The sequence below is a fragment of the Daphnia pulex genome, chromosome 3, assembly GCF_021134715.1.
Source record: "Daphnia pulex isolate KAP4 chromosome 3, ASM2113471v1".
NCBI lineage: Eukaryota > Metazoa > Arthropoda > Branchiopoda > Diplostraca > Daphniidae > Daphnia > Daphnia pulex.
The window spans coordinates 3763348-3790909 of record NC_060019.1 but is presented as its reverse complement, the minus strand read 5'-3'; the positions used below and the strand labels follow the sequence as shown (position 1 = coordinate 3790909).

At 38.2% G+C, this 27562-nt stretch overlaps 1 protein-coding gene across 1 annotated transcript; it reads left to right on the top strand.

Annotated features, from left to right (window-relative positions):
- The first annotated feature begins 2740 nt into the window (after nucleotides 1-2740).
- On the top strand, nucleotides 2741-26908 carry LOC124190279 (probable lysine-specific demethylase 4A). Its single transcript, XM_046582905.1, has 5 exons — nucleotides 2741-2789; nucleotides 2860-3147; nucleotides 26259-26451; nucleotides 26522-26596; nucleotides 26698-26908. Exons 1-5 carry the CDS (start codon nucleotides 2741-2743, stop codon nucleotides 26906-26908), a joined length of 816 nt encoding a protein of 271 aa, XP_046438861.1.
- Nucleotides 26909-27562: the final 654 nt, after the last annotated feature.

Sequence of the window (27562 nt, the reverse complement as noted above, 5' to 3'; positions counted from 1 at the left end):
ACTAATTGACTGACTTTTAAAATGTCAGTCTCTTTTAAAGAAAAATTCAATTTAGTTGATGCGTGGATATATGCTTGCAGCCAGAAGCAAGGAAGAGATTGTGCAGGTGGAGGAAGAAATTATGAAGAGATTTCATTGTAGCCTGATGGACGCAAAAAAGAAGTTGGAAGAACAATCTGAAAATCTCGTGCAATTTGATGATCTATTCGTCCATGTAAAAACTTTTATAATGCGTTCAGAAATCAGGAGAATTAATCGCTTGCTTCAAGATTGTCTGGGTTTCTTGTAGTTATTGTAGTATCATCATATAGTAGTTGTAGTTGTTGTAGTATCATCAACTTCCAGTTTGATTAAGGAATCAGTTAAAAATTTGTACATATAAGTATTGAACACTAAAATAAAGAAACATTTCACCAAATTTGTGTATTTGTTCAATTGCATTTAATTCATTTGCGCATAAGGTACAGAACAGATGGGTTGTAACAATTAGATGATTGATGAAGGATCGACGAGTAGTCTGCGAACAGCCTGAGTAGTTTTTGGAACTAATTTTTTTAAACATATCAATGATTGTCTTCTTACATTCGTTTAGTCTGTAATGAAGAACTGAAAAACGAAATGAAATTTTTAATTTATAACAATCCTGTGAACATTGAAATTGAGCAAGAGGGATGTAAAGGTTGACTTTCATTAAATTTTAAACACGAATACACTTTTTCAGGTTATAATATTTTCCTTAATTGTAAATGAGGCCATTGCGATGTGGAGTAGAGGTGTTAGTTACGCGGTATAATTAGAAAGGCTGGATTGCCGTACTTTTTTTAGCTGTGCCCATGCCGACGCAAATAAATTAGCACCAGTTAAGATATGTGCCATTGAAATGGCTCGCCACCAGATGATCGGATCAAGACGAGGAAGAAAACCTCATGTTTGGAAAGGAGCAGTCTGATCTTAGCTAAAATACTTGGAAGATCACATTTGATAAGAAAAACACAAGTTAACCAAACGACTACTCAAAGTTATTACATATGTGAGAATACACTTATCGCCAACAAACAGAGCAAGGTCGATCTACTTTATCATGGCCTTCAAAAGAAGATTAACCTCGTAGAAAACTTGAAACCCAAGTTAACATTTCTTCACACCTTAACCACTCCGAGACTTCTTACCTTATTTGACCTTGTCACTTTCATATTAATATTTGTCCCTTGACTCCCTTCAATACACTTTTCAAACTTTTTTTTAATTTTCCGGGTGGAACCTCTGCCCAAGTATGTGCCTGTCAGTAGATGGTTTTACTGCTGTGTGTATGTGTGTGTGAATATTTTAATAAAGTTTTGACCGGGATTATTTGCTTTTGCCTTCCTCCTTTGCCAGAGACCGACGGGCCACATATCTATCGCTACTAGTAGGAGCGACCGTACACCCTAGAATAGATTCCGCGTTCGTAATGTATGTTATGCATCTTCATTCTTTCTCACGTTCGTTTTTATTGCAATATCTTTTATTCCTAGATCTTGTTTAACCTTTTTTGGAGCAACATGAACTCAAGATTGAACTTTACTTCTCTGTCCTTAGCAGTGCAGTTGCGTCGAACTGCGGGGTAAGATTGGCATGGTTCTCTTAACTAACGACATTCCAACCATTGTTGTTTTCATGTGTTTCAATAAACCGAAGAGCACTGGACGTTTTAGAATCCTGAGACGGGACAGTGTGGTTAGTCTGTTCAGCTTTAATGATTTTGACAATTAATAATGTTATAACTTTTTTCATATACAGAAAATCTTAACATGGATGAAATAAAGAAAATTAGTTCTGAAATAAAAAATATAAGGGCAAAAAGACAAATTTTGACGTCCAACTCCATTAGAACAGCACTATTGATAATGGCAGATGAAGCAGTAAAAGCATACAATATTATTCATTCGGCTTTGCAGCCAATGCCCGTCACCCATAAAGTGTTGCGGGATGTGTCTTCTAAGTTTTGGGAAAAGGTAATTATTTTTCAACTTCCGTTTTAGCGACTTCGTTAATGATATTTAACTTACACTTTAACAGGAAGTTCAGGCACAAAGTGCATGTAAAGCCATTCACAAAATGGATCGATTGGATATTGATATCCCTACCGTTCCCCACGAGAATTCCATTTTGGGGACAATCGAAGGAAAGTGAAAGTTGATCGGTATTTAAATTTTTATATATTATTATTATTATAACTCATTAGTAAGATCGTTTCTAGGAAATCGTTTCCTTAATTTTTTTTAGAATTGGAAAAATTGACCAAATCATCGTTAGCAGAAACAAGTCAACCAAAGACAAAAAACGACCGAAGAGGAAGAACAATTTTACCAAATTATCCCAAACGTATCATCAAATAAAATAAAAATCAGTGTTGATACTTCGGGAAATGTGGACGTGTACTTCCTCGAAAAGGTTGATACAATCGACGAAAGAAGTTCATGCAAAGTACCATATACTGCGTTTTTATATAACAAAATTGTTTTTTCTTTACTTCGCCTTGTAGACCTCTCGGACTGCCGGAGGTGGCTGGTGCAGGAGAAGGGCTGGAGGAATAAGAAAAGAAAAGGAGAAGGCGAGACCATCATTAAAAGTTGAGGACTAAAATTTACATGTTCCAGTCAATAGCGGCCGACAAGGAAAACATAGGCAAGGTAGCAAACATTTCTGGTCGGCTGCCTTACGCTAATGGCAGCCAATGTCAAGAAGAAGAGGCAGCGGAATGGAAGAGGAAGCCCGAATCACCCAAATTTCCGCACTAGACATCATTTGTAATCAAATCAATTTAAATAAATGATAAGAAATGTTAATGCTGCCCTATTTTCATTTTTAAACGTCCAGATGTACCAGATCATTCCGGTCTGACTCTGAAACCATCAGAATCGGAGTTTTCTGATTTAATTAGATATGTAGAAATTACTTATGCCGAACACTGGGCTACTCACGGTGGCATCTTGGTAATCCCGCCAACACCGTTGAAGGAAAACCAGTCGTTGGTAGAGCAGCTCAACCAGTTGAAAGTAAATCCCAACAAACAGGTTTACAGACCACCGGCCAACAACACAGTGGGGGTTCACCTTGTGGAGGAAGAAAGAGAGGAGGAAGATGAAGATGAAAGAAGAAGTGGAAGTTGGTTTGGCTAAGGGTGTGGACCAAGGACAGGGATTGTGTTGAAAAATTGCGCCGAATCCTGTTGACCCAACTGTAAGTTGCTTTTATCTGAATTATTACTTAGACTGATTTATTAAAAAAAAAACAATAACAAAAATCAACTAAATTTCCCTTCAATTAGGTTCGCGTTGGCAAAAAAGGAGGAAGAGGAAGCAAAGGAACCCCTGACCCTGCTACTTTAAGAGACATTGCTGGCTTGGCCGGACCACCTGTAATTATTATTTAAATACCATTCAAACATTTCTACTAGGAATCTTAAAAAAAAATCCAATTCGACGAAATCTTTGAAGGGAGAAGTCGGTTCTTGTAGACCTCGCGGACTGCCGAAGGGGGCTGGTGCAGGAGAAGGGACTGGAGGAATTAGAAAAAAAGGAGAAGGCGAGGCCATCGTTGACAGTTGAGGATTTTTAAAACGAAAACCAATCAATGGTGGTCGACAAGGAAAGAACAGGCAAGTTAGATTTCAATGGCAGCAAATCTTTCTGGTCGGCTGCCTTACGTCTAATGGCAGCCAACGCCAAGAAGAAGAGACGAAGGAAATTTCCGCACTATTTTATTGATGTGGACGCTGTTCCCCAAGGACAGCCCGGCCCAGATAGGAATTCTTGTCCCAAGGCGGGACCAAAGCCGTGCGGATGGTGCGAGGGGCACAGGGGAATCTCTAAGATGTCCCATGGCGAGCCCTTATTTGAACACGTTACTCATTTTAATCTTGTCGGATACGTCATTTTTTACCCCCTCTCGTAGAAGTCTCTGGTGCGTACCGTTTTTATTTTTTGGCTCCTTCTCGACACTTAGGAAATTTCGGAGAAACTGTCTTTGTCTTTTCGCGGCAAAGTTGGATTCTAAAATTCCATTATTAGCTTTATCTTCAAAACTCAGATATGATTTCGTGGCCCATCTGTATAGTACTGGCTTCTCACCACGACGATCCGGGTTCGATCCCCGGGTCAGGTTCCATATTTCTTCAACTATGATTGGTTATATGCAGTCGAATTATGATGTGTGCCTGGTAACCCTTTGCATACTCTGACAAATAAACTTTGTCCGGATATCCGGATCCCCGTTCGTGAAAAAAATGTCGGCACAGCAAACACTCATAAGAAAAAGAAGAGGAAAGAAAAAAGGAACGAAATTCAGAGTCCAGAAAAATATTTATTGTTAATGACTTCTTGAGATCCTTTTTCCGTCCCAAGTACGTCTAAAGTCCATCCCATGGGACGGGATAAGGACCGCTATGAGATCTCGGCGAAGCGGACATTGGCCATACGTAAAAGACGTCCTAGGAATGTAAACTTGGGAATCTGCTATGTGCCAAGTACATCTCAGACGTCTCAAAGTGACGTGTTTTGGAAGTCTATGGGACTGCAGTGTGCTATCTGGGGGATAATTTGCAGTAAGAATTGTCGTAGTTCTTTCGTGCAGGTATTTACCAAATTTGCGGAAAACCTTCGGTGCATATCTAACTGAAGATTAGCAGCTGCAGTAAAAACTCCACAGCCAACGGAATTTCGTATCCCTATGGGAAATTGTCTAACTGGTGGAGGACCAAAGACAGGAGGAAGATGAAGAACAAGTGGAAGTTGGTTTGACTAGAGGGGTGGACCAAGGACAAGGGTTCCTGTTGACCTAACTGTAAGTTGCTTTTGTCAGAATTACTACTTAGACTGATTTATACAAAAAAACTAAAACTAAAAATCAACTACTCGCGTGAGAGAGCTCAAACAACTTGCGCAGAATCCCCCCCCCCCCCATTCTATTTCACACCTTGATACAGTCGGCGGGAGAGTTTGTATCACTTTCCCGTCGGCTTTTCATTTTGTGATGAATTCGGGCTCCAACGTCACTGAGGCCGTCAACTTCAGCGCAAAGGACTGGGAATTCTATATGAAAAAGACGGCCAACTGCGAACGTGATCTCAAAGAGACATTTAATGTCATTGAGAAGCGATTCAAGAAGTAGAAACTTATAGTGGAAACATTTACAGGGTTTTCTTGATCACACACAAAGAATTATAGATATTATTTATGGATTTGTAACAAACTGTACACAAAGAGTGAGACAAAGGATTTTAACCTAAAATGAATAAGAAATCTATGCAATCCTTCATAACATTTACAATTAGTTTTCCCTTTATATTTCTTCAAATATCCCAATTATACCCATATTATTACTGTTAAAATTGGTATTATTGTCAATATTTTAATTCTTGAATATTTGTGTAGTTTTCTATGCAGAATTAACACAAACATATTAAGAGCGACATAAATCGTGTCTTTGCTGGACCAGCGATTCAAGACCAACTGCACTACTCATTTTTTTGGAGGAAAAGAGCGACGTTGCCAAGTTTAAAAAATGCTTAAGATAAATTGTATTTCCAGGAATTTCACAAAATCCTTAGTAAGCCCATTCCAAATTTTGATACTTGACGCCATTGCTCCAACTTATTTAGACCCTGAATTTGAAAAAAAAAGAATATTTCGAATTAATGATATAGACCTGAATTGGATGCTGAGTTGCATGTATTTACTATAACTAAAATTTTTATCTCTCGTGCCTTGTGTAAGAAGACTCAATTTTGAAAATTAAAAATACTTCTGGTTTATTCCGCGAAACTTGTAACTAATTCTTTGCATGGAATATTCTAATTCTAATGCATTTAAGACAAAAATTATTTAATGTCCTATTGACATCAGAACTAGAATAATATATATTATTCATGTTATCCTCACTCTAAGGGAAAATGTTGAAATATTCCAAATTTCGACGAATTCGGACTGTTTCGAAGGTCAAGTAAATTAACGACAGGAATTTACCAATCTTTATTGCTAGAAATTTACGCATCCATTAACAATAATCTCCCATCAATCTTATCAATGAGTTCGAAAGAGTTATACAATCAATAATTAACAGCTTTTAAAAACGTATTTAAAAACAAACCAACATTTTTTCACTTACCTACGACACTTGAAGGAAAAAAAGTTACTTAAGATCGGTTAATCGCGGCTCTGCTATCGAAGAATTCTCTTGGTAATGAGAGAGTTAGTTTTTTTTGTGACAAAGAGCCAACGAAATTAAGGTTTCTTAGCAGATTTTTCCATTATCATTTCATCGACCAGAATGCAACGTAACAAGATATTTCAAAAAATGTTGATGAAAGATAATGTCAAAAATAAAAGGTTTAAATATTAAAGATCTATAAGTGGAATCTTCCCTTTCTTGAAAAATCAATTTAAGAGCAGTGTCTTGATGTGAGAAAAAAAGGAAGGGCAAAATTTTCTTATCCATTGGTTTGGTACAATTTGCCAAAGATTAATGAAAGTTTTTGAAAACTTTTTGTTGAGCAGATACTTTTTGAAGATGCAGCATTTCAAAGAATGGAAAAGGGGGGAACATTTGCTGTAACTTTATACGTTCAATTTGCATCTGTTTCAAAAATTCAATTGCAGGAGAGGACATAGGCATTTCAAGCATTTGTGGAGCAAATCCAATAATCAATTCACACAGGATCTTAATTTTTCTCTGTTTCACTTCTCTGTCCTTCATTTCACTTGTTGATGTTTCCTGAATTTTTTTTTAAGATTGGAAATCGCAGATGCCATATCTTCGGCTGAAAATTACGTCAATGAAGGACCAGCAGTAGAGCTTAATTTCCAAAGGTACGATTAATCTATCTTATTTAGGTTTTGAGATTGTTGAAGCTTTTTCCGTAACCAAATTGTTTTGACACATCTTAAATTACAAAGAAGAATCTTAAATTCTTAAGAAACAAACAAAAAAATATACTGACAATTTGCATATCCTTTAACTTCAAGCAAACCTCTATGCTCATTTGAATACCTCAAGGACAATGTTTGATTGATCACAAGGCTTATTCTTGTAGAATTTTGGAAACTTTCTAATATTTTAATAATATTGTGCGATTTAAAATATTCACAAAAGAATAACATGATAAAAATCTAACCTTGTTAGTACCTAGATGACCAAGACTTGATTCATTCCTCCGAGTAAAAAATTCCAGGGACTTTGAAAATGGTGACATTGCGATTAACTTATTTGACTATTGTTACATAATCAGATTCATCAAAAACGCATTTTGTGAAAAAATTATATAAACATTTCCCCTAGTTGTTATTTTTTAACCATTCAAGTTTTTACCTTCCTTTACTTCCATCAATAGTATACAGCCTACATTTCTCAGAAAGTTGACGTTCTGTAAAAGTTTGATTCCCTGTCTATTCACCACCCTTCCTTAAACAAGGAATATCTATTTTACGTGAAATTGCATGAGACCATTTGTCAGTGAGTTTTGAATACTTCTTAAGTTTAAGTTAAGTTAAATTCTCCTTCTAGGATTGGAAGGGAAAACGCTACAAAAGCCGTAACAGATTGATAATCGCTACAGAGACGCTGCAGAGACGTAACAGATATTGAAAAATTGTTTTACATTATGGGACTTAAAATAGAAGACTGGAGATTACATTCAACTGATAAATCTTCAACACCAATTTCCCAGCGCAATTTTTCAAAACGTGAACAGGAATGGATCGTAGTAAAATATTCCGCGAGCTTTTCTTCTGTAGACAGGTAGTGTGGAGAAATCTATCATTGTGCTTATCACGAATAAAGTTGTGCTGAACGTCGATATGATTATTAGTTCGCTTGTGAAATTCAGGATTGAACACCAAACGAACATCACTTTGATTGTCGCAGAACAAAGTGGTAGAATCAACTTTTAGAGACATAGTTTTAATTGGATATAAGAAAATTTATGTTTCAAGGCTTGAAGAAAAGGAAGTTTCTTCGTTATTCCTTTCTCATGAAAAACCCACAAATTATTCGAAAATCCTTTTCAGTAATCAATTGTATACTGTTGTGATCACAACACTATTCAAGTCACAAAAAGGCCAGTTAAAGTAACGGAGAAGAAAAGTTGATGGATGCTGCAAACAAAGGGAAAAATCCAGTAACCCAGCAGACCAAGCGAGTGTTACCCATCAAAATACTGTATAGCAAAAAGAAGAACAGGGTCAGCTGGAAGGTAGAAAACCGGTAGATGATCAAAACGAAAATATTGACACAATACAAACACAAATGGCTAGTTGCCTGTGTTGAAGTTTAAAGTAAAGGCCTGCCCACACATAATTAAAATGATCACTTACTCTGTCGCGCAAGATTTTTGGCAAAATACCTGTATTCTGGAGATAGACGTCAACAAACTTCTCTCAATTCAATTCAATTCTCAATTCTGAAATAAAAGTATTTCCCATCGTTAATTATCCTTGCTTCAGACAGTTTTTTGTGTGTTGGGTCATTTGTTGATGCTGGAAAGTCAAGTCTGTCGATTTTCATTAATTCTTTTCCAGTGTTTGGCAGTAAAGAATAATCGAGTAATGGTTCACGTTAACTTCAAGGAGAGTCAACAAATACGTCAGATGGTTTTGGACTGGTACGTGCAGCAAAACGTCGCAATAGCTGTGTAAATGTAAGTGAACTTCGTTTACAGTTTTCTACCCCAGTGTCATCTAAAAAGAAGTATTATTTGTTAGCCTATAATAGGTTTTGCTTAGGTTTTTTCTTACACGATTCAATTTTGCTTATTTTGGGAATCGGTATCGCAAGAAACATCTTAATCGAGTGATTCGATTTGTCCATAAAGCTGAGTTTAATTAACGTAAAGTAACATACAAAGAAACAAACAGAAATCCCATTGTCTTATACCTCATCCTGAATGAAAAATTGATTTTCTCTTTGTGCTCTTGGTTTCTAGTAATTTTTCAGAACAAGGTCTACTCTTTAATTTTTCTAACCCGGATATCATGTGTTACACCTTGCTTTCTCCAAATTTCAAGTATTTTTTACAGATAGAGATCGTAAATGCGTCGCATACTGCGACGTTAATTTAATTTACCGGCGTTTTCTTTCTCTTTGTGAAATTCTAATGGAAAAATGATTTTTTAATGAGCTGCAATATTTGAATGTAAGACAAGGATTTAGAATAGTAGAGATCGCCGAAAATCAAAAACTGCAAAAAATAAAAAAGAGCTTCGACTTGACACTTATGCCACTGGTTTTCTGCATTGACTATGATCTGTTTTGTTGCTAGGTCACAAAAATTTGTCCTTTCCGCATGTTTTATCGTAAAAATTAACGTTAACTGTATTGCGCAGTTTTATCTAAGAATATTTTTTTTAGTTTAATAAAAAAAAAGATGAAAACTAATCCTCGACGGGATTCTGTTTTGTGATACATCTGTGAGAATCCGCTGAACGCCAACAAACAGAGCAAAGTCGATCTAATTTCCCATGGCCTTAAAACGAAGATTAACCTCGTAGAAATCTTGAAAACCCACTACCTCGGTCTCACTACAATGGTAAAACCATTTTTCTGTCCTCTGTTTAAGAATTACTTGACAGGTTGGATGATGTGCATTGAATTTCATTCATGTTGAAAGGGTGCGGTAATAGACCAAGCTGGAGTGCGGTTGAGTATGAGAGAAAGAGAGATTGAGTATTGAGATCACTTGTTCAGAAGAGGCTGCCCCTAATTTGACTAAGCTGACTGAAGTCATTGGATCACTGCTGTGGCCACCATACAGCTTTTCCAGGCAATGAGCTTGGAAAGTTTTAAAAATGTTGTCAAGCTGTCAAATAAGTTTCAATTAATCCAACGGCAAAATAATTTGATGCTGATATTAATTAATTCGTATTTGTGAACTTATTTGAGATGATTTTCATTGCTGTCACCGACCCCACTGCTTGGTTGATAAAGGAATGGGTTCTAAGTGGAAAAATCACTGAGATGTAAGCTCGTCGTGTTGCTGCTTCCCCCCTATTACTTGCTAATGCCATCTGAGAAATTGTTGACCTCCTGGGAAGGTATCTTGAAGGATAGCCCCAGTATCATGACCAAGTAGGATTGATATTTTATATTTTTATGGTTTACAGTTGATTAATTTTTATTTTATTTGGATTTTAGGTTATGCTCCCATAGTTAGTGTCCAAAATGTTGTTGCAGCCCATGCTGGTGAAAAACTTTGAATCAACTTAAACTCTGGTTGTCCCTTGGTGATGGTTTCGTGTTACGGAAGTTGCAACCATTTTTTTTTATTATTGTCATTTTGTATATGAAATTTACTGTTTATTTGTTAAAAAAAAGAAATGAGATAAGTTTTCATGTCAAACGAATAATAAACATTCGCGATTGGGAAAGCATGAGGAGAAAGTGGTGGTAGTATGTGAGTCGACTTGGGGGAAGTGACGAAGGGTTTGTGAAAAATGGCAAAGGGAAAGAGTGGGAAACTCAAAATGTTTCCCATCTTTGGAGGGTTACTAAGATTTTAATTTTAGAAAAACCTCGGCGAATTTTTAAAGGGATATAAACGAACATGTTAATTTGCTGTTCGTAAAATCTAGTTATAAAAATTGAAAAGCCGTTTTAAGCTATATAAATTTTCCTGGAGGACACATTGGGCACTGATAAATGGTTAAAAACGTAGGTTAATTTAATTTTTTTAAATTTCAAATGAACTTTGTTAATATCAATAAATAACGTTTTTTTGCTAAGTTTATAAATATTTTTTTATTGCAATTTAAAAAGACTTAATTTTAAAAAAGGAAAACGCGCAAAACGCGCAAAAAAAGACGAAAAGTTTAAAATTCGATATCTTTTTTTGTATTGTTTGAAAAAAAAAATTACACCACAAAATCATGACGTCTTTACCAGTAGGTGGATAAATTTTCATGCAAATCTGTGATTTTGTCGCGCACGGCATTGGTCCATTTCACGTGGATTTATCCTTATGCTGAAGTTATTAAATTTAACGGAAACACATACACAAGGTAAACGAATTATTTACAAACATTTTACATACAGTTTTGAATTTCTTTTTTTATTATACATACGGTCAACTAAATGAGCCAAAATCTGTTTCTCTACTTGAAATTACAATGACTGTTAGAAAGCCACACAACCACTTTCGGTGCGAACCTGTGGGTTTAATTATATCAAAAAGTAATCCCTATCTTGCTGCGTCTCCAGATCGAATATTCACCTGCAGCTGCCATGGACGTGGTGTTAAATGTCTATTCCTAGTAAAAGGACTAAATATATTGCTAATATGAGTACGCTAAGAAGAATAAAGGTTTTTGCTTGTTGTTTGACGAAAGTACCAAAGAACTACGCCTAGATCCAAATCGTGAGTATTACTCTCAGGTACAACAATTTTTAAATATTACATATATGTCATGTAATGTTCAAATACTGTTGCATTCTCAGTTTCAATTACAGCTTTTTGTAACAGAGCTGTCTTTTGCACTTTTCTTTGTATTTAACGGAAACAAGAATATCAAATGCGTTACAGTGCAAAGGAATGAAGATGTTGTTGCAATGATGGTAGCTTAAGGTAATTTTTTTATGTTAACTTCATTCTCCCTGAACTCGTAGCAAAACGATGTACGCCCGTGATGGCAGTTCCTCAAACATCAACATCACGTCAACAAAATGTGCTCAGTGATCAGTTAAACAAATTCATTTGTTATTGTCAAGATCCACAAAAAATTGAAGAAACAGTTATGTGTGCAAGTTCATTCTGTGTTATTCACGAATTCCACAAGTCCTGTACTGGATCAAAGAGAATAACTAAAAGATGGTTGTGCACATTTTTTTAAAAAGAAAATTCTTCAAGGAAAAAATCAAGGACGAAACAATCAGCTGGGTGGTGCGAATGCCATGGAAATGGTTGAGCCATGAATTCTTGGAAATGTAATAGTTGTTGTTGAAAATTGTGAGTCTATGAATGCAGTAGAAGTAGTTGAAAGAACAGATATAAACTTAAAGCAAACGCCAAGAAGGAACGGTAAGTTTTTAAAACATTTCTTTCTGTTGTTTTACTATAGTAGCCTACATTTCACAATTCACTTCCACAGACACGATGAATGAATCTGAAGCTCCACCATGTGATGTATCAAAAGTTCCTGATACCACTTCGAGAAAGAAACAACTGCAATCCAAAGCTAAGTGTAATGACGAAAATGTTCCACCACTAATAAAAGTACTGCCGAATCCTTGTAAGAAAAGAGGAAGACCAAAGCAGAGTATTGAAAATGGGAAAACAGAAAATGATTTTGTCAATCTAAGTCAATCAAATCGTCCTTAATTGTCTTCTGTTTCTAATACAGTATTTGATATTACTCCAAATGTTCTCAGTAATGAAAGCCGCTTCAGTAGGCTAAGAAAAACAATGTGTTGTTGTTTTAAATGGTCAATAAAGACAACAAAAAATTGTTTACACCCATATTTATTACAAAAAAACACCAGAAAGTCATTGCGATGGAACTACACTCGGGTTTGCATTAGTTATACAAAAACATAAAAAAAAAACTATTTTATCCAAAAAAGAAAACTTTAAGTCTCCTTTGCGAAGTAATTGAAATTTAACTTCGTCTTTTGTAATCTTGTAATTTTCTCTTAACCGCCTGATTACTCTTTCCCCGTGAATTCTATAAAATTTTATAAAAACTACGTCCTTTTCCTATTTTCGAATTCTTCAAACAAAAACAATACTTTGGGCAAACTGTAGTAAATAACAGCTATACAAGTAAACAACTTCAGGTCCCACTACTTCAATCAAGCCATTTCTGCAGCAAGTTTCGGTTATCCCCAGCCACGTAACACACTAGTCGACTAGCTCTGCGGATACGAAGCAATTAGAAATAGGTCTATATCAAGCACCCAATTTTTGACGCTGAAACTTATTTCATGAGGTGTTCCGCACTTGTTATAAGTGTACATTAGTGTATTCGAATTCACATCTTCAGTCATGTAGCTGTATTGGAATTATTTGCTTTTATTTTCACTTATAATTGTATTATTTCATCTACAATTTGTGTTGTATTTTTTGTTTCCGTTCCCGGTCCATTTTTTTGAATGAACTTGGGCTTATTACAGAAAAACGTACACCACTGAACTGGAATTATATGTCTTCTGGCTAAATCTTCGAGAATAAGTTCTATTTTATGAATTTTTTTATTTCAAATTCATGCGAAAACCAGAGACAATTGACCTGATAGGCATAAGGTATCCTACCAAATATCCGAACAGCGATTTTTTTTGTTTTAAGCCACTTATCCGTATTTCAGGAAACTGTGTTTGGCTATTGACCGAAATTTGGGGTGCTAGGAACAAATTAAAAGGTGGGAACCATGAAGAAAGAAAACAGGAGTAATAGGCTCAAGTAGCCACTGGCCATGTGTTAACCCCCCCCCCCCCCTAACAAAAAATATCAATAAATTCCAAAAAGGCTGTATATAATATAAAACAATTGATTCTACACATAATATGAAGTCTTGAAAGTTAAAATCTAAAAATATACATTAATCTGGGCTTTTGAAAAAGAGCTGTGTTAGGATTTTTTTGCTGAATACTGTACCTACAGTAGATAGGTACAGTATTCATCAAAATACCTCGGTGTAGCTATCTACTACACCTGCCCATAAAAAGTAAAAAATAATTTCACGACGACAGCGGCTAAGTCAACCAGAGAAGAAATCAAACGACGCATGGGAATGCCGTGTAAGTCCTACAAAGAATAGATTTGTGAAGCTCACGAAGAAGGAAATCTGCATTCAGTGATGGTCCAATAAACAGTTCAATAAAATTACACTTAAATAAAATTCATGAGTGTTTTCATCATTCTTAAATTGAAATATATCATATTAAGTTTACAATGATCCAACGATAACTGGTCCTTGTCTTTCAGGGACTTTAAACAATCGAATCCTACTGCTGGCCTAATTCAATCCACAATAATATGGTTAACTAAAGTAATTTAAAAATATTTTAGTACATTGATGGCAACCGACCAGGTGTGCAGTTGTTTTATACATTGACATTTGGTTTTCGACGAGAAGTTTGTTGCTTTTGTTGGTCTTATGGTTTTCACTGCTGTTTCTTCTTCTCATAGTTCCATATCTCAGTTGTTCTTCTCAGTGTTCTTTTGCAACCCATAGGACGAGACCTATGTTAAACCCGCATTTCGATAACTTTTCTAGTTCTTTATTTTCTTTTTTTTGAAGCATTTACAGATTTACTCCTCATTCTGTGGCTTTAGCTAACGAACCTTACAAATCATTTAAAATTTTAGCTGATTATTAAAGCGCAGATTAGATTACAGCTTAACCACCTAACTTCAAAGCCATGTCCTTGGGAGAACGCGACGCATTCCACCTAGCCCTTAAAGAACTAGCAGGTGAAGTCAAAGATTCAGAAGTATTGCACGGAGGTGATCTCTCAGCCCTCCCCGTTTCCAAAGAACAACGAGAAATACTCATAAACCTAACAGAAGTAGCCGGCAGAGCGATCTCATGCAGGCTCCCAGTAACCTCAATTTCCTCCAATATCTGCAAAGGTGTCATCTTTGGTGTCCCCATCCCCGACAAGGAAGAGGAAATTCTAGCTGCGCTCTCGTCCCAAAACGTCATCCAGGTGAAACGGCTCCCAATGAAAGGACACCCCGAGATTCTCTCTGAAACGGTAATCCTTACCTTCTCCTCTCCAATCCCAGTTAGGGTGAAAATTGCAGCCTTGAGCTTTCGCGTGAGACAATCGATCTCCAACCCTTTCAGGTGCCGAAACTGCTGGCAACTAGGCCAACCCCCCTCCAGATGCGGATAAAACACCCTACTGTGCAAAAAATGCTGGAAATCACACCCCCGGCCTCCCATGCTCTACAAACTGCGTTAACTGCCACAGCTCATACCACGAGTCAGACAGTGACACCTGCCCAGCAAACCAAGAAATGAAGGCCCTCCTAAAGACGGCCGCAACCAATTGCATCTCTATCAAGGAAGCCTGCATGCAGCACAACCGTCTTTTCAGCAAAGCAGTCCAACGCGCCCCTCCAGCATCAGCCCCCGTCCCTCCCCCCTCTGATAGCATAACGAGCCAAATCGCGGCCCTTCAGGCCGAACTAAAGCTAGTCAAGGAAACAATAATCCCGAGCATGAGAGCAGACCTAGCAGAGACTCAAGCTAAAATGGCGCACTTCGACGTCAGGTTCGACGCCATCGAAAGACAGCAGGGGGATAACGCGCTTACCCAAAAAGCACGATTCGACAAGCTGGAGCAACTTATTGGTGCTCTAACCAATGCTTTTTTCCCCCAATCCATCTCCTCTGCCGTCTCCCCATGACTCAACGCTGACAAAACGCTTCCGCAAGGCCCTCCCAGCCCAGAATACAGAAGCTCACTCACAGTTAACTCCCAAGAGCACCCCCTCAGCAGCCGATACCATCGTCTTGCAACCACAGCTGCGATCAAGACGACGCCATCCATGATTAAAAACCTAAAATGCTTGCAATGGAACTCAAGAGGCTTGACTAAAGCAAGACTCGAAGAGTTCCGAAACTTACTCAACACTGAAGTCCCTGATTTAGTTTTTTTTTGTGAAACGTATTGGAAGCCTCGTTTCACCGTTAAGTTTACAACCTACGAAATTTTCAAGCTGGATAGAAGTACAATCCGCGGCAGAGGCGTAGACCTTTTCGTAAACAAATTGCTACAAGCCCACGCTATTCCCTCCCCATTTACCGGCACCCTTGAATTAATCGGTGCCCAAGTCTCCACAAAAACCGGTCCAGTCAACTGTTTTTTCCGTTTATTCTCCCAGAGGTGACTGCACCGCAGAAGAAATCAACCTTTTGTTACCACCCCGACTCCCCTTCATAGTAGCAGGTGACTTTAACGCCCACCACAGCTTATGGGAGTCCAACTCCACGGAAAATCTCGCGGGTAAATCCATCTTCGCCGCGATTACAGACCACCCAGACGCTACGATCATCACCCCAAAAGACCTCGGCACAAGAATCAACCCGTCCTCTGGAAAGTAATCAACCATCGACCTCATTATCTCATCATCAAGCCTCGCCCTAAACGCCTCCACCTTCCTCTGCCCCTTCTCAGGAAGCGACCATCTCCCCATCATAACAACACTAAACACTGAACCCATCAGATCTACATCCAAATCACCTTCATGGATCCTTCCAAGGGCCAAATGGCCCAACTGGAACGCTGACTTAACCCACCATCTCACCGCAACGTCCTTCAAAGACCAAACGGCCTCTAAACAGCTATTCGACTCATTCATGTACGCAATCACAGCCGCTAATGAAAAAAAACTTCAAGAAAACAACGCCGTCACTCCACCCCTCAAAAGAACCTCGACACCCGTGGTGGAACCAAGAATGCGACTCCGCAGTGGAAAAGGTGAAGCAAGCAGAGAGATAATGGCGTCGCTCACCACTTTCATCAGATAAACGATCAGCCTGTAAAAAAGCAGACGCAGCAAAGAAAAGACTTATCATCTCCGAAAAAAAATGCCTGGAAACTGTTCATATCTAACCTCAACCCCCAGGACGGGTAAAGAACAGCATGGTCTTTCATGAAAGCAATGATCGGAAGAGGTAATAATTGTATCGCAGCCATCCCGCCCCTAAAAAACCTACAGGAGGGCCACACCACTTCAACTGATGAACAGGCCAACATCTTTCTAGACCTCTTTGGCTCATCAATCGACTACTGTCAAGACGACGCCATTCTAGACCCCATCATTGCCTCACGTATCGACGATCGACAACCAAACGACCTTAACAACGCCTTCACCATCAACGAACTGGAGCAATCCCTAAAAAAACTCAAAAGCAACAGGCCTCGATCTAATCCACAACGACATGCTGTCCAACCTCTCGCCCACCAACAAACTTTACGTCCTGCACCTATTCAATATCCCATACGTCAACGACTTCGTCCCCGATATCTGGAAAAAGGCTATTGTTATCCCTTTCCTAAAATCGGGAAAACCCGCCGACTCTGCTAGTTCCTACCGGCCAATAAGTCTCACCTCGTGTCTAGGCAAGCTTTTCGAGAGGATAATCACTAACCGCCTATCCTGGTTCGTGGAATCCAAGAACATAATAGGCCCAGAGCAGGCTGGCTTCAGGAAAAACCACTGCACCACAGATCTCCTCTGATTAAAATTGACCATGACATTAAAAAAAGCTTCAAAGAAAAAAAAATCTACTGTAGCCGTCTTCCTGGACATCAACAAAGCCTACGACACCGTCTGGACAAGTGGCCTCCTTTTCAAGCTTTCGAAAATAGGCATCCATGAGAACTGCCTAGGCTGGATCTCAAACTTCCTCCGTGACCGCTCGATTGTCATCAGGATCGGAAGCCACACTTCAGAACCAAGAAAGATTTCCAACGGAGTCCCACAAGGAGCAGTAATCAGCCCACTCCTGTTCAATGTCATGCTCTACGACTTTCCGCTCCCCCAATCAACGTAAACCGCCTACTTTTTGCAGACGACGTCACTATCTACGCAAAAGTCAAGCGCCCAATCGACGCGGAACTGATCCTTCAACCCTACATCGAAAAAGTGTCGAGATCAAATGGAAATTCAAATTTGTGGCTTCAAAATCCTCCACCGTTTCCTTCACTTGGCTGTACAAACCAAGAGACGACCCACTACTGTTCTTAAATGGCCATCGCATGCCAAACGCTCCAAAAATTAAATTCCTAGGTCTGATCCTAGACGCAAAACTGCTGTGGAAAGACCACATCTCAATGGTGGTGAACAAATGCACCCGCCTGAAGAACGTCTTCTCCATCATCTCTAAAGCTTCATACGCCCCTAACATCCCAAAGCCTGTGCACCCTCTTAAAGAGCTTAGTCCGCAGCCGCATCGAATACGGACTACTAGCCTACGGCTCCGCCAGCAAAACCCACCTACAGAAAATAGACACCACCTCCCGTTCTATCCTCAGAATCATACTTGGCTCAAAGCCATCCACGCTCACGGAAATTATCTACGCCGAAACGGGTACGGAACTTGTCTCCGACAGAAGAAACTGGTTGGGAACCAGGTACATCGTCAACATTAGCCAACACTGGCAGGCAATCTGACAGGCAATCTGACTTACCAGACAGCCAAGTCCCTACTCCGAACTTTGGCCACCAAGGTGCTAACCATGCCTCAAACTCATATGTGAAAAAAGCAATCCGTCCACAACAGCCTTATTCAAAGTACCAGCAGGTACGACGGACCAACTTAACAAACTCCTTCCTCCATGGAGCCCACCCCCAACGATCGTAAAATGGTTCCTCATGCGGAAGAGTGACGCCTCAGCAAACCAGGATGAGTGTCCAACATCTATTCGAATCTATGATAGCTGGCATCGTAGCCCCTGACATCATGATCTACACGGACGGATCAGTAAATGCAAGCCCCATCGTCACTTCATGCGTCTTCTACATTCCTGCTCCTGATACCTCAGGCTCCTAGCGCCTCACACCTGGATCAAGCATTTTCTCTGCAGAAATCCTTGGAATCAAGCAAGCTCTATCTACCATCTACAACTACGACCACCCACCACCAGGAATCCACATCTTCTCTGACTCGAGCGCGGCAATCAAAGCCATAATATCCACCTAGACTCCCAAAAACAAATGCATAGGTGAAATCAGGAACCTACTGGGATGCCTTAAATCAAGTGGATCAATCGTCACCTTATACTGGATCCCCAGTCACACCGGATTCACTGGAAATGAAAAAGCAGATCGTCTAGCCTCTGACGAAGCCTCCTCTCCATCCGGTAACTACATCACAAACGAACTCTCCCCGGGGGAACACCTAAATTTCTAAAAAAAGGAATGGGAGACCTATGTCCTACTGAACCTGACCAAATACAAAAATCCCAGAGTCCAAAAGAAAAACAAACTAGGCATCATCCCATGCATCATACCAAAGACCGAGCCTCTTTAACTTGCCTCCACCGCTTAAGATCCGGCCATACCCACTTAAATTTGTTTACCCATCGAATCAACAACGAAGTGGATCCCAGTTGCCGCCATGGCTGCCCAGAAATCGAAAATCAAAACCACGTCCTGATCGAATGCGCCTTCCACAATGCCCACCGCCAACAAATCTACTCCTTCTTCCGCCAAGAAAAAATCCCGCTCAACACTCACACCCTCCTGGGTCTAGACCCCAACATTAGCCCCGGACACCAGCTCAAAATCAACAACCTTCTGACATCCTACCTAATCAAAACGAACATTCGCTTCAAAGCTTAAAACAAAACAAAACAAAAAACCCTACCCAATCGCCCCATCAGACTCGAAAATTTGGCTAAACGGCAACGATACGAGGGGAAGGAAGTACAATTAACGCATACGTGCGGCGCTGCATATCACTAGGGAACCAGGCACTTTTTCCGGTTTTGTGGCTTCAACCAGACCGGACGGGGTGGGATTCCATCCACTCCCTTCCTGCTTAAACAAATTAGAAATGTACCGCGCAAGTTACCCCCCCAAAAAACAACCAAGGCCTTCAGTGACCAAAACAAATTCCAACTGTATCGTGCCTCTTCTACGGCTAACAGTGGGTCTTCGTAACCAACCGAATTCCATCAAGCACCTAAAGAAAAGATAAAAGAAAAATTGTCAGCAACTCTTCGAGGCAAATTAGAAAAACGAAAAGCAAGTGAAACCAACACAACACAAACAAAGCCTTAAGGAACGAAAAACAAACAAACAAACAAAACTTAAAACAAAAACAAGACTCAAATAGAACCCATCAACAATCTTCAAGCTCCAAACTCTAGCTCAACGCACTACTCCCAGAATCGGCAGTCCACGCAAAAATCCACAAGTGAAATCCACGCATTTCGAAAAAAATCAACCACTTGCACAAAGAATTATCCATCCAGCGTCCACCAATAACAATCCAGGTCAAAAATCCAGCCAGGCAATCACTCCACTGAAAGAAAAAAACCACGAAACAAACCAAGGCAGCGTGAGCTACCTCTATTGCCGAGGAAGCCAACGCGACTGACCATAAAAAAAATCGCCGAAACGTCGCCCCATTTGTCCAGCCCTCTCTCCAGGAAACAGCCCTACAGCATTGCCAGACATCACAGAAAAACTCCAGGATAAACAAAAAAACATTCCCCCTTTTTTCCCCCATCCACAAAACAAAAAAAATTAAAAAAAAACAACCAAGAAACAAATCAGAAGATCAACTCACAAGCCGGTGCTGAGGGTCTTTACTTAGAAGACCAGAAGTCTACTAAATCCGGCTACGCCGGATCTATGCAGACGCACCAACCCCCCACTCATGACATCACACAATTCGTCGTCGCCTGATGTTACCTTTAATTTTATTGTTTTTATTGTTAAGATTAGTTAAATTGTTAAAAAAAATACAAATTTTATTTATAGTTATTTATTGTTATATTAAATGTTACTTATTTCAATATGTTATATTAATACTTCTTCCGCTCACGATGTCATGAACGTTAAGTCATCGAAGAAAAATCTTAGATCTATTGAAAGTTCACTTTGTAATAAATATATTTCAAGATATAAGAGCGAATGATCGAAAACAGAACGAAATACCTAGCCATGTTGACTGATTTGGAAAATTGTGTTCTATTCACAAGTTTCATGCGTCAGTTTGAGGCAAAATGCGCTTCGATGATGGTCACATAGAGATTGGAGATTGAGACATGGAGTTGAGCTACATAGCGGGGACGGGGGGACTAATGCTTCTGGGCAAACGAAGCCAGCAGTTAAAGTTAGTTAAATTTAAAAAGCCATCAATTCCAATTTGTGCATAAATTTCAAAACATTTCTTAAAAAAAATTGTTAATGGCATTAAGTTATGAATACAAAACGTTTGAAGATTTATTTTGAAATCTTAAATAAATTTATAAGCTTGGACAAATTTGTACCATTATTTTTCAATTTGTGACTCTGTTTGAACTTCCAATATCCATATTAACGTCCGAAATGGCATGTTAATTATGAACGTGACCTACAGGAGAATTGGTCAAAGCAGGCAGAGCTGGAAGGTCTCCGAAGACGTACAAAATAGCTTGGTGTTCGGGTAATAAAATAAAAACGTATAAATCAATCAGGGTCCAGGTATTGTTTATTGTGTTGCAATATAAAATCAAAAACATTTGTTTAAGGTGGAAGTTTGATTGCAAATTTGCAGATAAGCATTTGCAAATTTGTTTTGGTTGTTCCACTCATTCTAACTCTACTTGCGGCGAGGCTGCGATCGATTGTGTCGATCAAGACGGCCAATGCCCCCCTGAAACAGGTGTTCCTTTTTTATCAGTTCATTCCGTAATAGCTGCTGTTGAAGGGCCATAATGACAAACGGAGTTTTGTTGATACACACCTGCCATGAGAAAAAGGAATGTGTCGCGCTTGGTGTTCAGGTGTACTATACAATACATATGTATAAATCAATCAGGGTCAGGGCATTACCCATTTTGTTTTACTACAACCTCTCAAGAATTTGTAAAGATGGAATTGATTCCAGTTTGATTGAAAACTGACAGCGTGATGAGTTTCAACAGCTAGGACACCAGCATAAGGTTTGAAACAGGTTTTCAGTCTTTTTAAATTCATTCCGTACTAAAAAATCCAACAAGTGTGTTCACATTCAAGCACGAATTGTGATATTAACCCTTTAATTTTACATCATTAACACATTACGACTCAACTGTCTGGGAATGTGGAATCTGAAAAGAATTGCGGTTGACAAAAAGATTGAACAGACGACGCAATTGCGAGTGACGACCCCAAGTCGATTTCGCGAGACCCCCATTTGACAGTAGACCATTCCCCGAGTTTTAGTTCGCCAAGCTTCACGCCCCAAGTTTAAGTTACGCCCCTTCTCTGTTGAAGGTCTCTTTTCTATACTTACACTTATAAACTACACATAATATGAAAATAACAATAATAAAATTATTTTTTCCTTTGATTTGCCCACAATGAAAAAAAAAACAATAAAAAAAACAAGAAAAAAAACAAAACAAAAACCAAAGCAACAAACAAGAAACAGTTTGACATGGCACAGAACGAAGATCGTGTAAATAATTTGTGTACATCGGAGTAATTTCGATGACTAGTGATGTACAACCTTTTTATGTGTAAATTATCAAACCAATCTTATATGGATAGCTGTGAGTATAAATTAATTGATCTCGTAAAACTTTAACAACGTATTCGGTAGACGTTTCTGGAACGGGGAGAACAATAATTTCGTTAGGCAACAAATTTCGACCAGGATATGCCATATTCTACCCATTTCATTCTTTCAAAATCTTTTATTTCGAAAAAAGAGAGATCATACAAGTCCGTTCTCACTAGACTATACTTCAATAGAGGGAGAAGGTAAAATTTCAAAGGCACCCTCTTCATGAAACAATAGACAATATTAAGATTTATAATTTTTTGAATCTTTTTTAAATATACTTTAACAAATACATGCATTTATGTGGATAATAATTCGAAGCGATAATAATCGTATTATTATACATGAGTATAAAAAAACTTAAAAGTACGTCAAAAAGGGAAAAATGAATTGCATTTGAAGAAAAAACTTGATAAAAAGAATCTTGAGATGTAGTACGTAAGTGTAGATAAGTATAGTCTGTTCTATTACTATTTGTGGATAACCATCACGCATTATTACCATATTTGATAAAGAAGCACTCGAATTGTAAGAAAAGGAACTTCGTACTGAGATAGCATCTTTTACGAATAAGAACCCTAAGTCTATTCTAGAGAACATGATGATATGGTGTATAATCTTTACCCGTTTGACCTTTTTTCATTGTGTATTTCTTCCGAAACTACAATAACATTTCTTATTATAGTGGACTTATTTTGTTACCATTACAACTTTTACACGCAGTCGTATACTGTATTAGGTTATCTTTTTAATATTTTCGACGTTTTGAATTTGTAACTTAACCTATTGAACGGATCATTCACGAACCATTATTTTTAAGGCGAGATATAAAGATAAGATTTAATGGCACATATTAGATACAAGGTTGAATGGATTAAAAAATGTTGGCTTATTAGAGTAAAAGTCCAGCTACCTATGAACATCAAAGGATAAAAAAACATACTATCTTTACAGAGCAAAGACATTATTCGAAAAATGACTAGTTGCCTTTCGTTGGAATTTGGAGTTAACGATAAATCAATCAAATTTTTCAAAAACCTTTTCGAACTTATTATCGGAGAAGTTTGGTTCCTTGATGTGACGGAACAGAAGTGGCCATCCCCCAAGACATAAAAAAATTTTCAGTTGAAAAGATTTGTATACCTATATCCTAGCCCAAGTTAAGGAAGACGAAAATGATTTATCAACTCTGAATGAACTTTAGTTCGAAGACGAAGATCATTAACATTTGGCAGATCACGCGTACTGGTATTTCGACTTTTCAAGCATTGGTGTATACAACCTATCTCTGTTTTCATTAAAAAAAGCGCAGCTAAAGACAAAGAACTGCAAATCACTGTGATGAATACTTATTCTAGAAGAAGCAAATGCTAGAGTTTTAACTACTGTATCTGGAGGTCTCAACCCAACAATTAAATTTTAAATTCATTGAGAGTATAAGGATGCAATAATACTCTATTAAACACCCAATTTTTGACAATGACACGTATTTCTTGAGATGTTCCGCACTTTCCGCATAAGTGTATATAAGTGTATTCGAATTCACATCTTCAGTCATGTCGATAACCAAGCATTGGAATTATTTGCTTTTATTTTCACTAATAAATCTATTATTTCATCTACAATTCTTGTTGTATTTTAGATTTCCGGTAAAAAGGTATGGTCTTAGCATTTTTTAAATTGTTTCAGTGCGATTCAGTGAGGGGAAGCACAGGACGGAGTGCTTTGCCTAAACTGAAGCCAGTTCATCTAAGCCCTAATAGCTTCCAGAAAATGAGTGTAAAGCTGGCAGTTCAGACATTAAGTAATGAAATAATAAATCATCAAGGGCTAAATTTATAGGCCATTAATGCCCACTGAGAGAACACATTTTATGGGAAAAAGGGAATTCCCACGAACGATGGAAGGGAAACTCCCTAGGCGAAACCCCCAAGAGAGCTAACTATTATAGACTTCTGGACACTGCCCAATCGATCCAACAACAAAAAACAGCAACCAAACCAATTTAACTTAAGCGATTTCTCCCAAGAAAATTAAAAAAAATAATAGATTATCATTCTTCAAATAACTCTGAATGGCTGGTCGGCGAATTGATGCTCACGTCGGGGGAAAAAATTCAACCTACTTAAACTTCAGATTCCTTGATAAACCCAATCGTAGAGAAATACAATCTGTTTAATATTCGATAAAAAATAGTTGTTTTTTACATTACATATGTATAAGGTGCCCTGAAACAGAATACTGACGGCCAACACGATTGGTAGAGCAGAGCCAAGTTTTGCAGTGATCTTGTGTCATTTTAGTATGTTGGTTGTATGTTATACATTTTTCTGTTCGGATTGACCTCTTGTTTATTTATCACCCAATATTTAACAGTATCAGACTGTTCCTCGAGGAGTTTGTCTTGCTTCTTGAGCGGCTTTCCTGCTCGAATGTAAAGACCCTTATTGTTGGTGAGGGAGCTGTTCTTTAACTCTTTGTTTGTTTCAAACTCAAGCTGTTCAACTTCAATATCCACTTCGAAAAGCAGAACTACTGCAAAAGTGTTCCTGCTGAGTTCTTCTCACTCTTTGGATCGTTTAGATGAAATCAGCATTATATTGGTTCAACTCACACTGAGGAAAACACCTTAGACTTGGTCATCGCTCGCACGACCGACAGACTGATTTCGAACTCTGTTGTGGCATCCGAACTTCAGATCCATCAAGAAAATTTACATAGAGGCTTTTAGAGAGGACCACCTGGAGTTGCCGCTTATGAAAGACCCAGCAACTGAGGTAGATGGGCTACTTGACCAATACATTGACGGCTTGGCCAGCTTTCTGGCCTAACATGGAACACTGAGGCAAAGTGTGATTCCGCCCCGAAAATTGCTGGAGATTGGAGGTGATTTAGTTGGCTATGAGAAAAGCAAGGAGGCTGGAGAGGAGGTGGCGGTATAAGCGACTAGAGATTGACAAGCAGCAGCTTCGAGAGGGCCGTGATTAACTAACGTATCTTTGTGATAATGTAAAGGTGACACAGCTGAGCCCTTTTGCCGTCATAAACAATTTCTATACAATTGTCAATATCGCATTCAAAGCCGGTGTAGACCAATTATCAAAGAAATTCATCACACGGAGACTTAATTCTGCTGGTATAAAATCTAGAATTGCCGCCGTGAAAGATGTTTTCATGGAAGAGTATCGTTCTGGACAGCTTCAATTTGCACGGCACTATGTTAATATGCCAATTATTTTTTGTCGTCTAGTAAATTTGTATTGCAAAAATTCTTTGTCCTCGTCTGCACACGGTAAAATTCGTGTTTTACGTCTAAATAAGCAAAGATATAATCGCGGTAAACTACAGGCTGCTCAACAGTCTCCATTTTGTGCGGAATGTGGCTTGGTTGCGTCACTCCACTAAGACGAGTGGTTAGAAATTTGACTGCTGTCCAATATATCAACATATTAGAGGGAACTCGATTATTTTACATCTGGAGAAGTTGTAACGTTTTTCCAAGAAAAGTAATAGAAATATTTTCTAAGTAAAATTAATTATTTTCCGTTAAAACAATCATAATTAAACATCCTGGAAAAAGCTCCTAGCTTTTCTTGTGAATGGAGGGAGAAGTGAGTGATGTGCCCTAGAGAAAATTGCTCAAGTTGAGGAACTGACTTGACTCCCTCATAATATCAATTATTGTGTGAATGCTGGTCCAAGCTGTGTCTTATACTTTAAAAACATGTTTTGTCTAACTTCTTTTTGTCTTGAGGCAGGCTTTTTGTCGTTTCTCCTAAGGCAGATTACAAAAAATCACCGGGATACGACCTCAGAGGAAGATCTTCTTTTTGGCCATCCACGCTACCTATCCTAACAAATATTGCCGAGACCCAAACGTATGCAAGATACGTCATATACAAGGGGCATTCATTTTTCCCAAAGGATAACAATAGTGAATGGTAACATTGTTTATATATTAATATAATTAACTTCCCTTTCAAAAATTATTAACAGCCGTGATCATATGATAATAATTCACAGGTGTTTGCAATCTTTATCAAATTCTTTTTTCGAAGTATTTGTTGGTGTCCGAGGAAAAACTAAACATTCCAGGAATAGACACCGTTGAACTATTTATCGGTGAGGCTGGTAGCCTAACAGGTTGGCACGTCGAGGATTTGAATTTCGGTAGTGTCAATTATCTAGTATCTGGCAAACCTAAAATGTGGGTTGAGTAAGTATAATATAGCACCACAAATTGCACAAAAGTTCAATGTTTAATCAATAACATTTTTATCTTGCAGAATATCTTACAAATACCAAAACCAGGTGAGAGCCCTTATGAAATTATCCTATACTGATAATTTATATCCTGATAAGTATATCCTGAACTGTTCAAAGCTTGCCCAGCTGCAGAATTGTAAGTAGTTATATTTTAAAAAATTTAACTCTTCTATAAAAATACCCATCATCGTTACAGACACAAGACTATGGTTTTGCTACCGCAAGAACTGTTGCTGGCCAACATTCCATTCCGGACCCTGAAACAACTACCAGGCGACCATGTTATTACACTTCCGGTAGGACTTCATTTTGTAATAAATTCTGGCAGCAACATAGCGGAAGCAACCAACTATGTATCTGAAGACTGGGTGGAGCACCGCAAAACTTTCCCTCGGGGAAACGCTTAAGGAAAAAAAAAGTAAAATTATTTTTTTACGAGGGCAGGCAACTAAAATGATTTTTCGGCACCAATTGATTTTTCTATCCATTTTTTACCCCGAAAATAAGCACTCTTTGAATATGAAGTATATTTTAACAAGAGATTTTATTTGCTGTAAAAAACACAGCCACCAATACGATTAGAAGGAACGAGAAGAATGTCTTCCAATGTCTTGGAGAAGATTTTCTCTAAGATATTTGAGGAATCGATTGAAGCTTCATAGTTGTTTTTATTGTATAAAAAAAGCAAAAAATTTCACGATGACAGCGGCTAAGTCAACTAAGGAAGAAATCGAACAATGCATGTGAATGCCGTGTAAGGTCTACTAAGAACTGATTTGTGAAGCTCCTGAAGAAGGAAATCTACATTCAGTGATGGCCACTAATAACATAAAGCAAGTGCAAAATGCATTAGTTATGGAACGTAAGAAATTTCGTCTTGGTCGTGGTGGATTTTATAATTTGCACCTGGGTACAACACAATTAAATTTTATGTAAATAACTTGGGTCTGTCCAGCAATTAATGCGTTTGTCTTTCTCCAATTATCCACCATTAACATAAATTCCCTTGTATTATCTTTTTCTAGAGATTAGGGTATCTATAAATACAATAAATCATGATA

Bases quoted from the DNA above. Each gene is read 5' to 3' on its own strand.
- LOC124190279 (XM_046582905.1), top strand. From the start codon at position 2,741: ATGGAAGAGGAAGCCCGAATCACCCAAATTTCCGCACTAGACATCATT. The intron at 2,790-2,859 runs GTAATCAAATCA...TTAAACGTCCAG, and splicing joins TTCCGCACTAGACATCATTT to ATGTACCAGATCATTCCGGT. The intron at 26,452-26,521 runs GTAAGTATAATA...TTTATCTTGCAG, and splicing joins AAACCTAAAATGTGGGTTGA to AATATCTTACAAATACCAAA.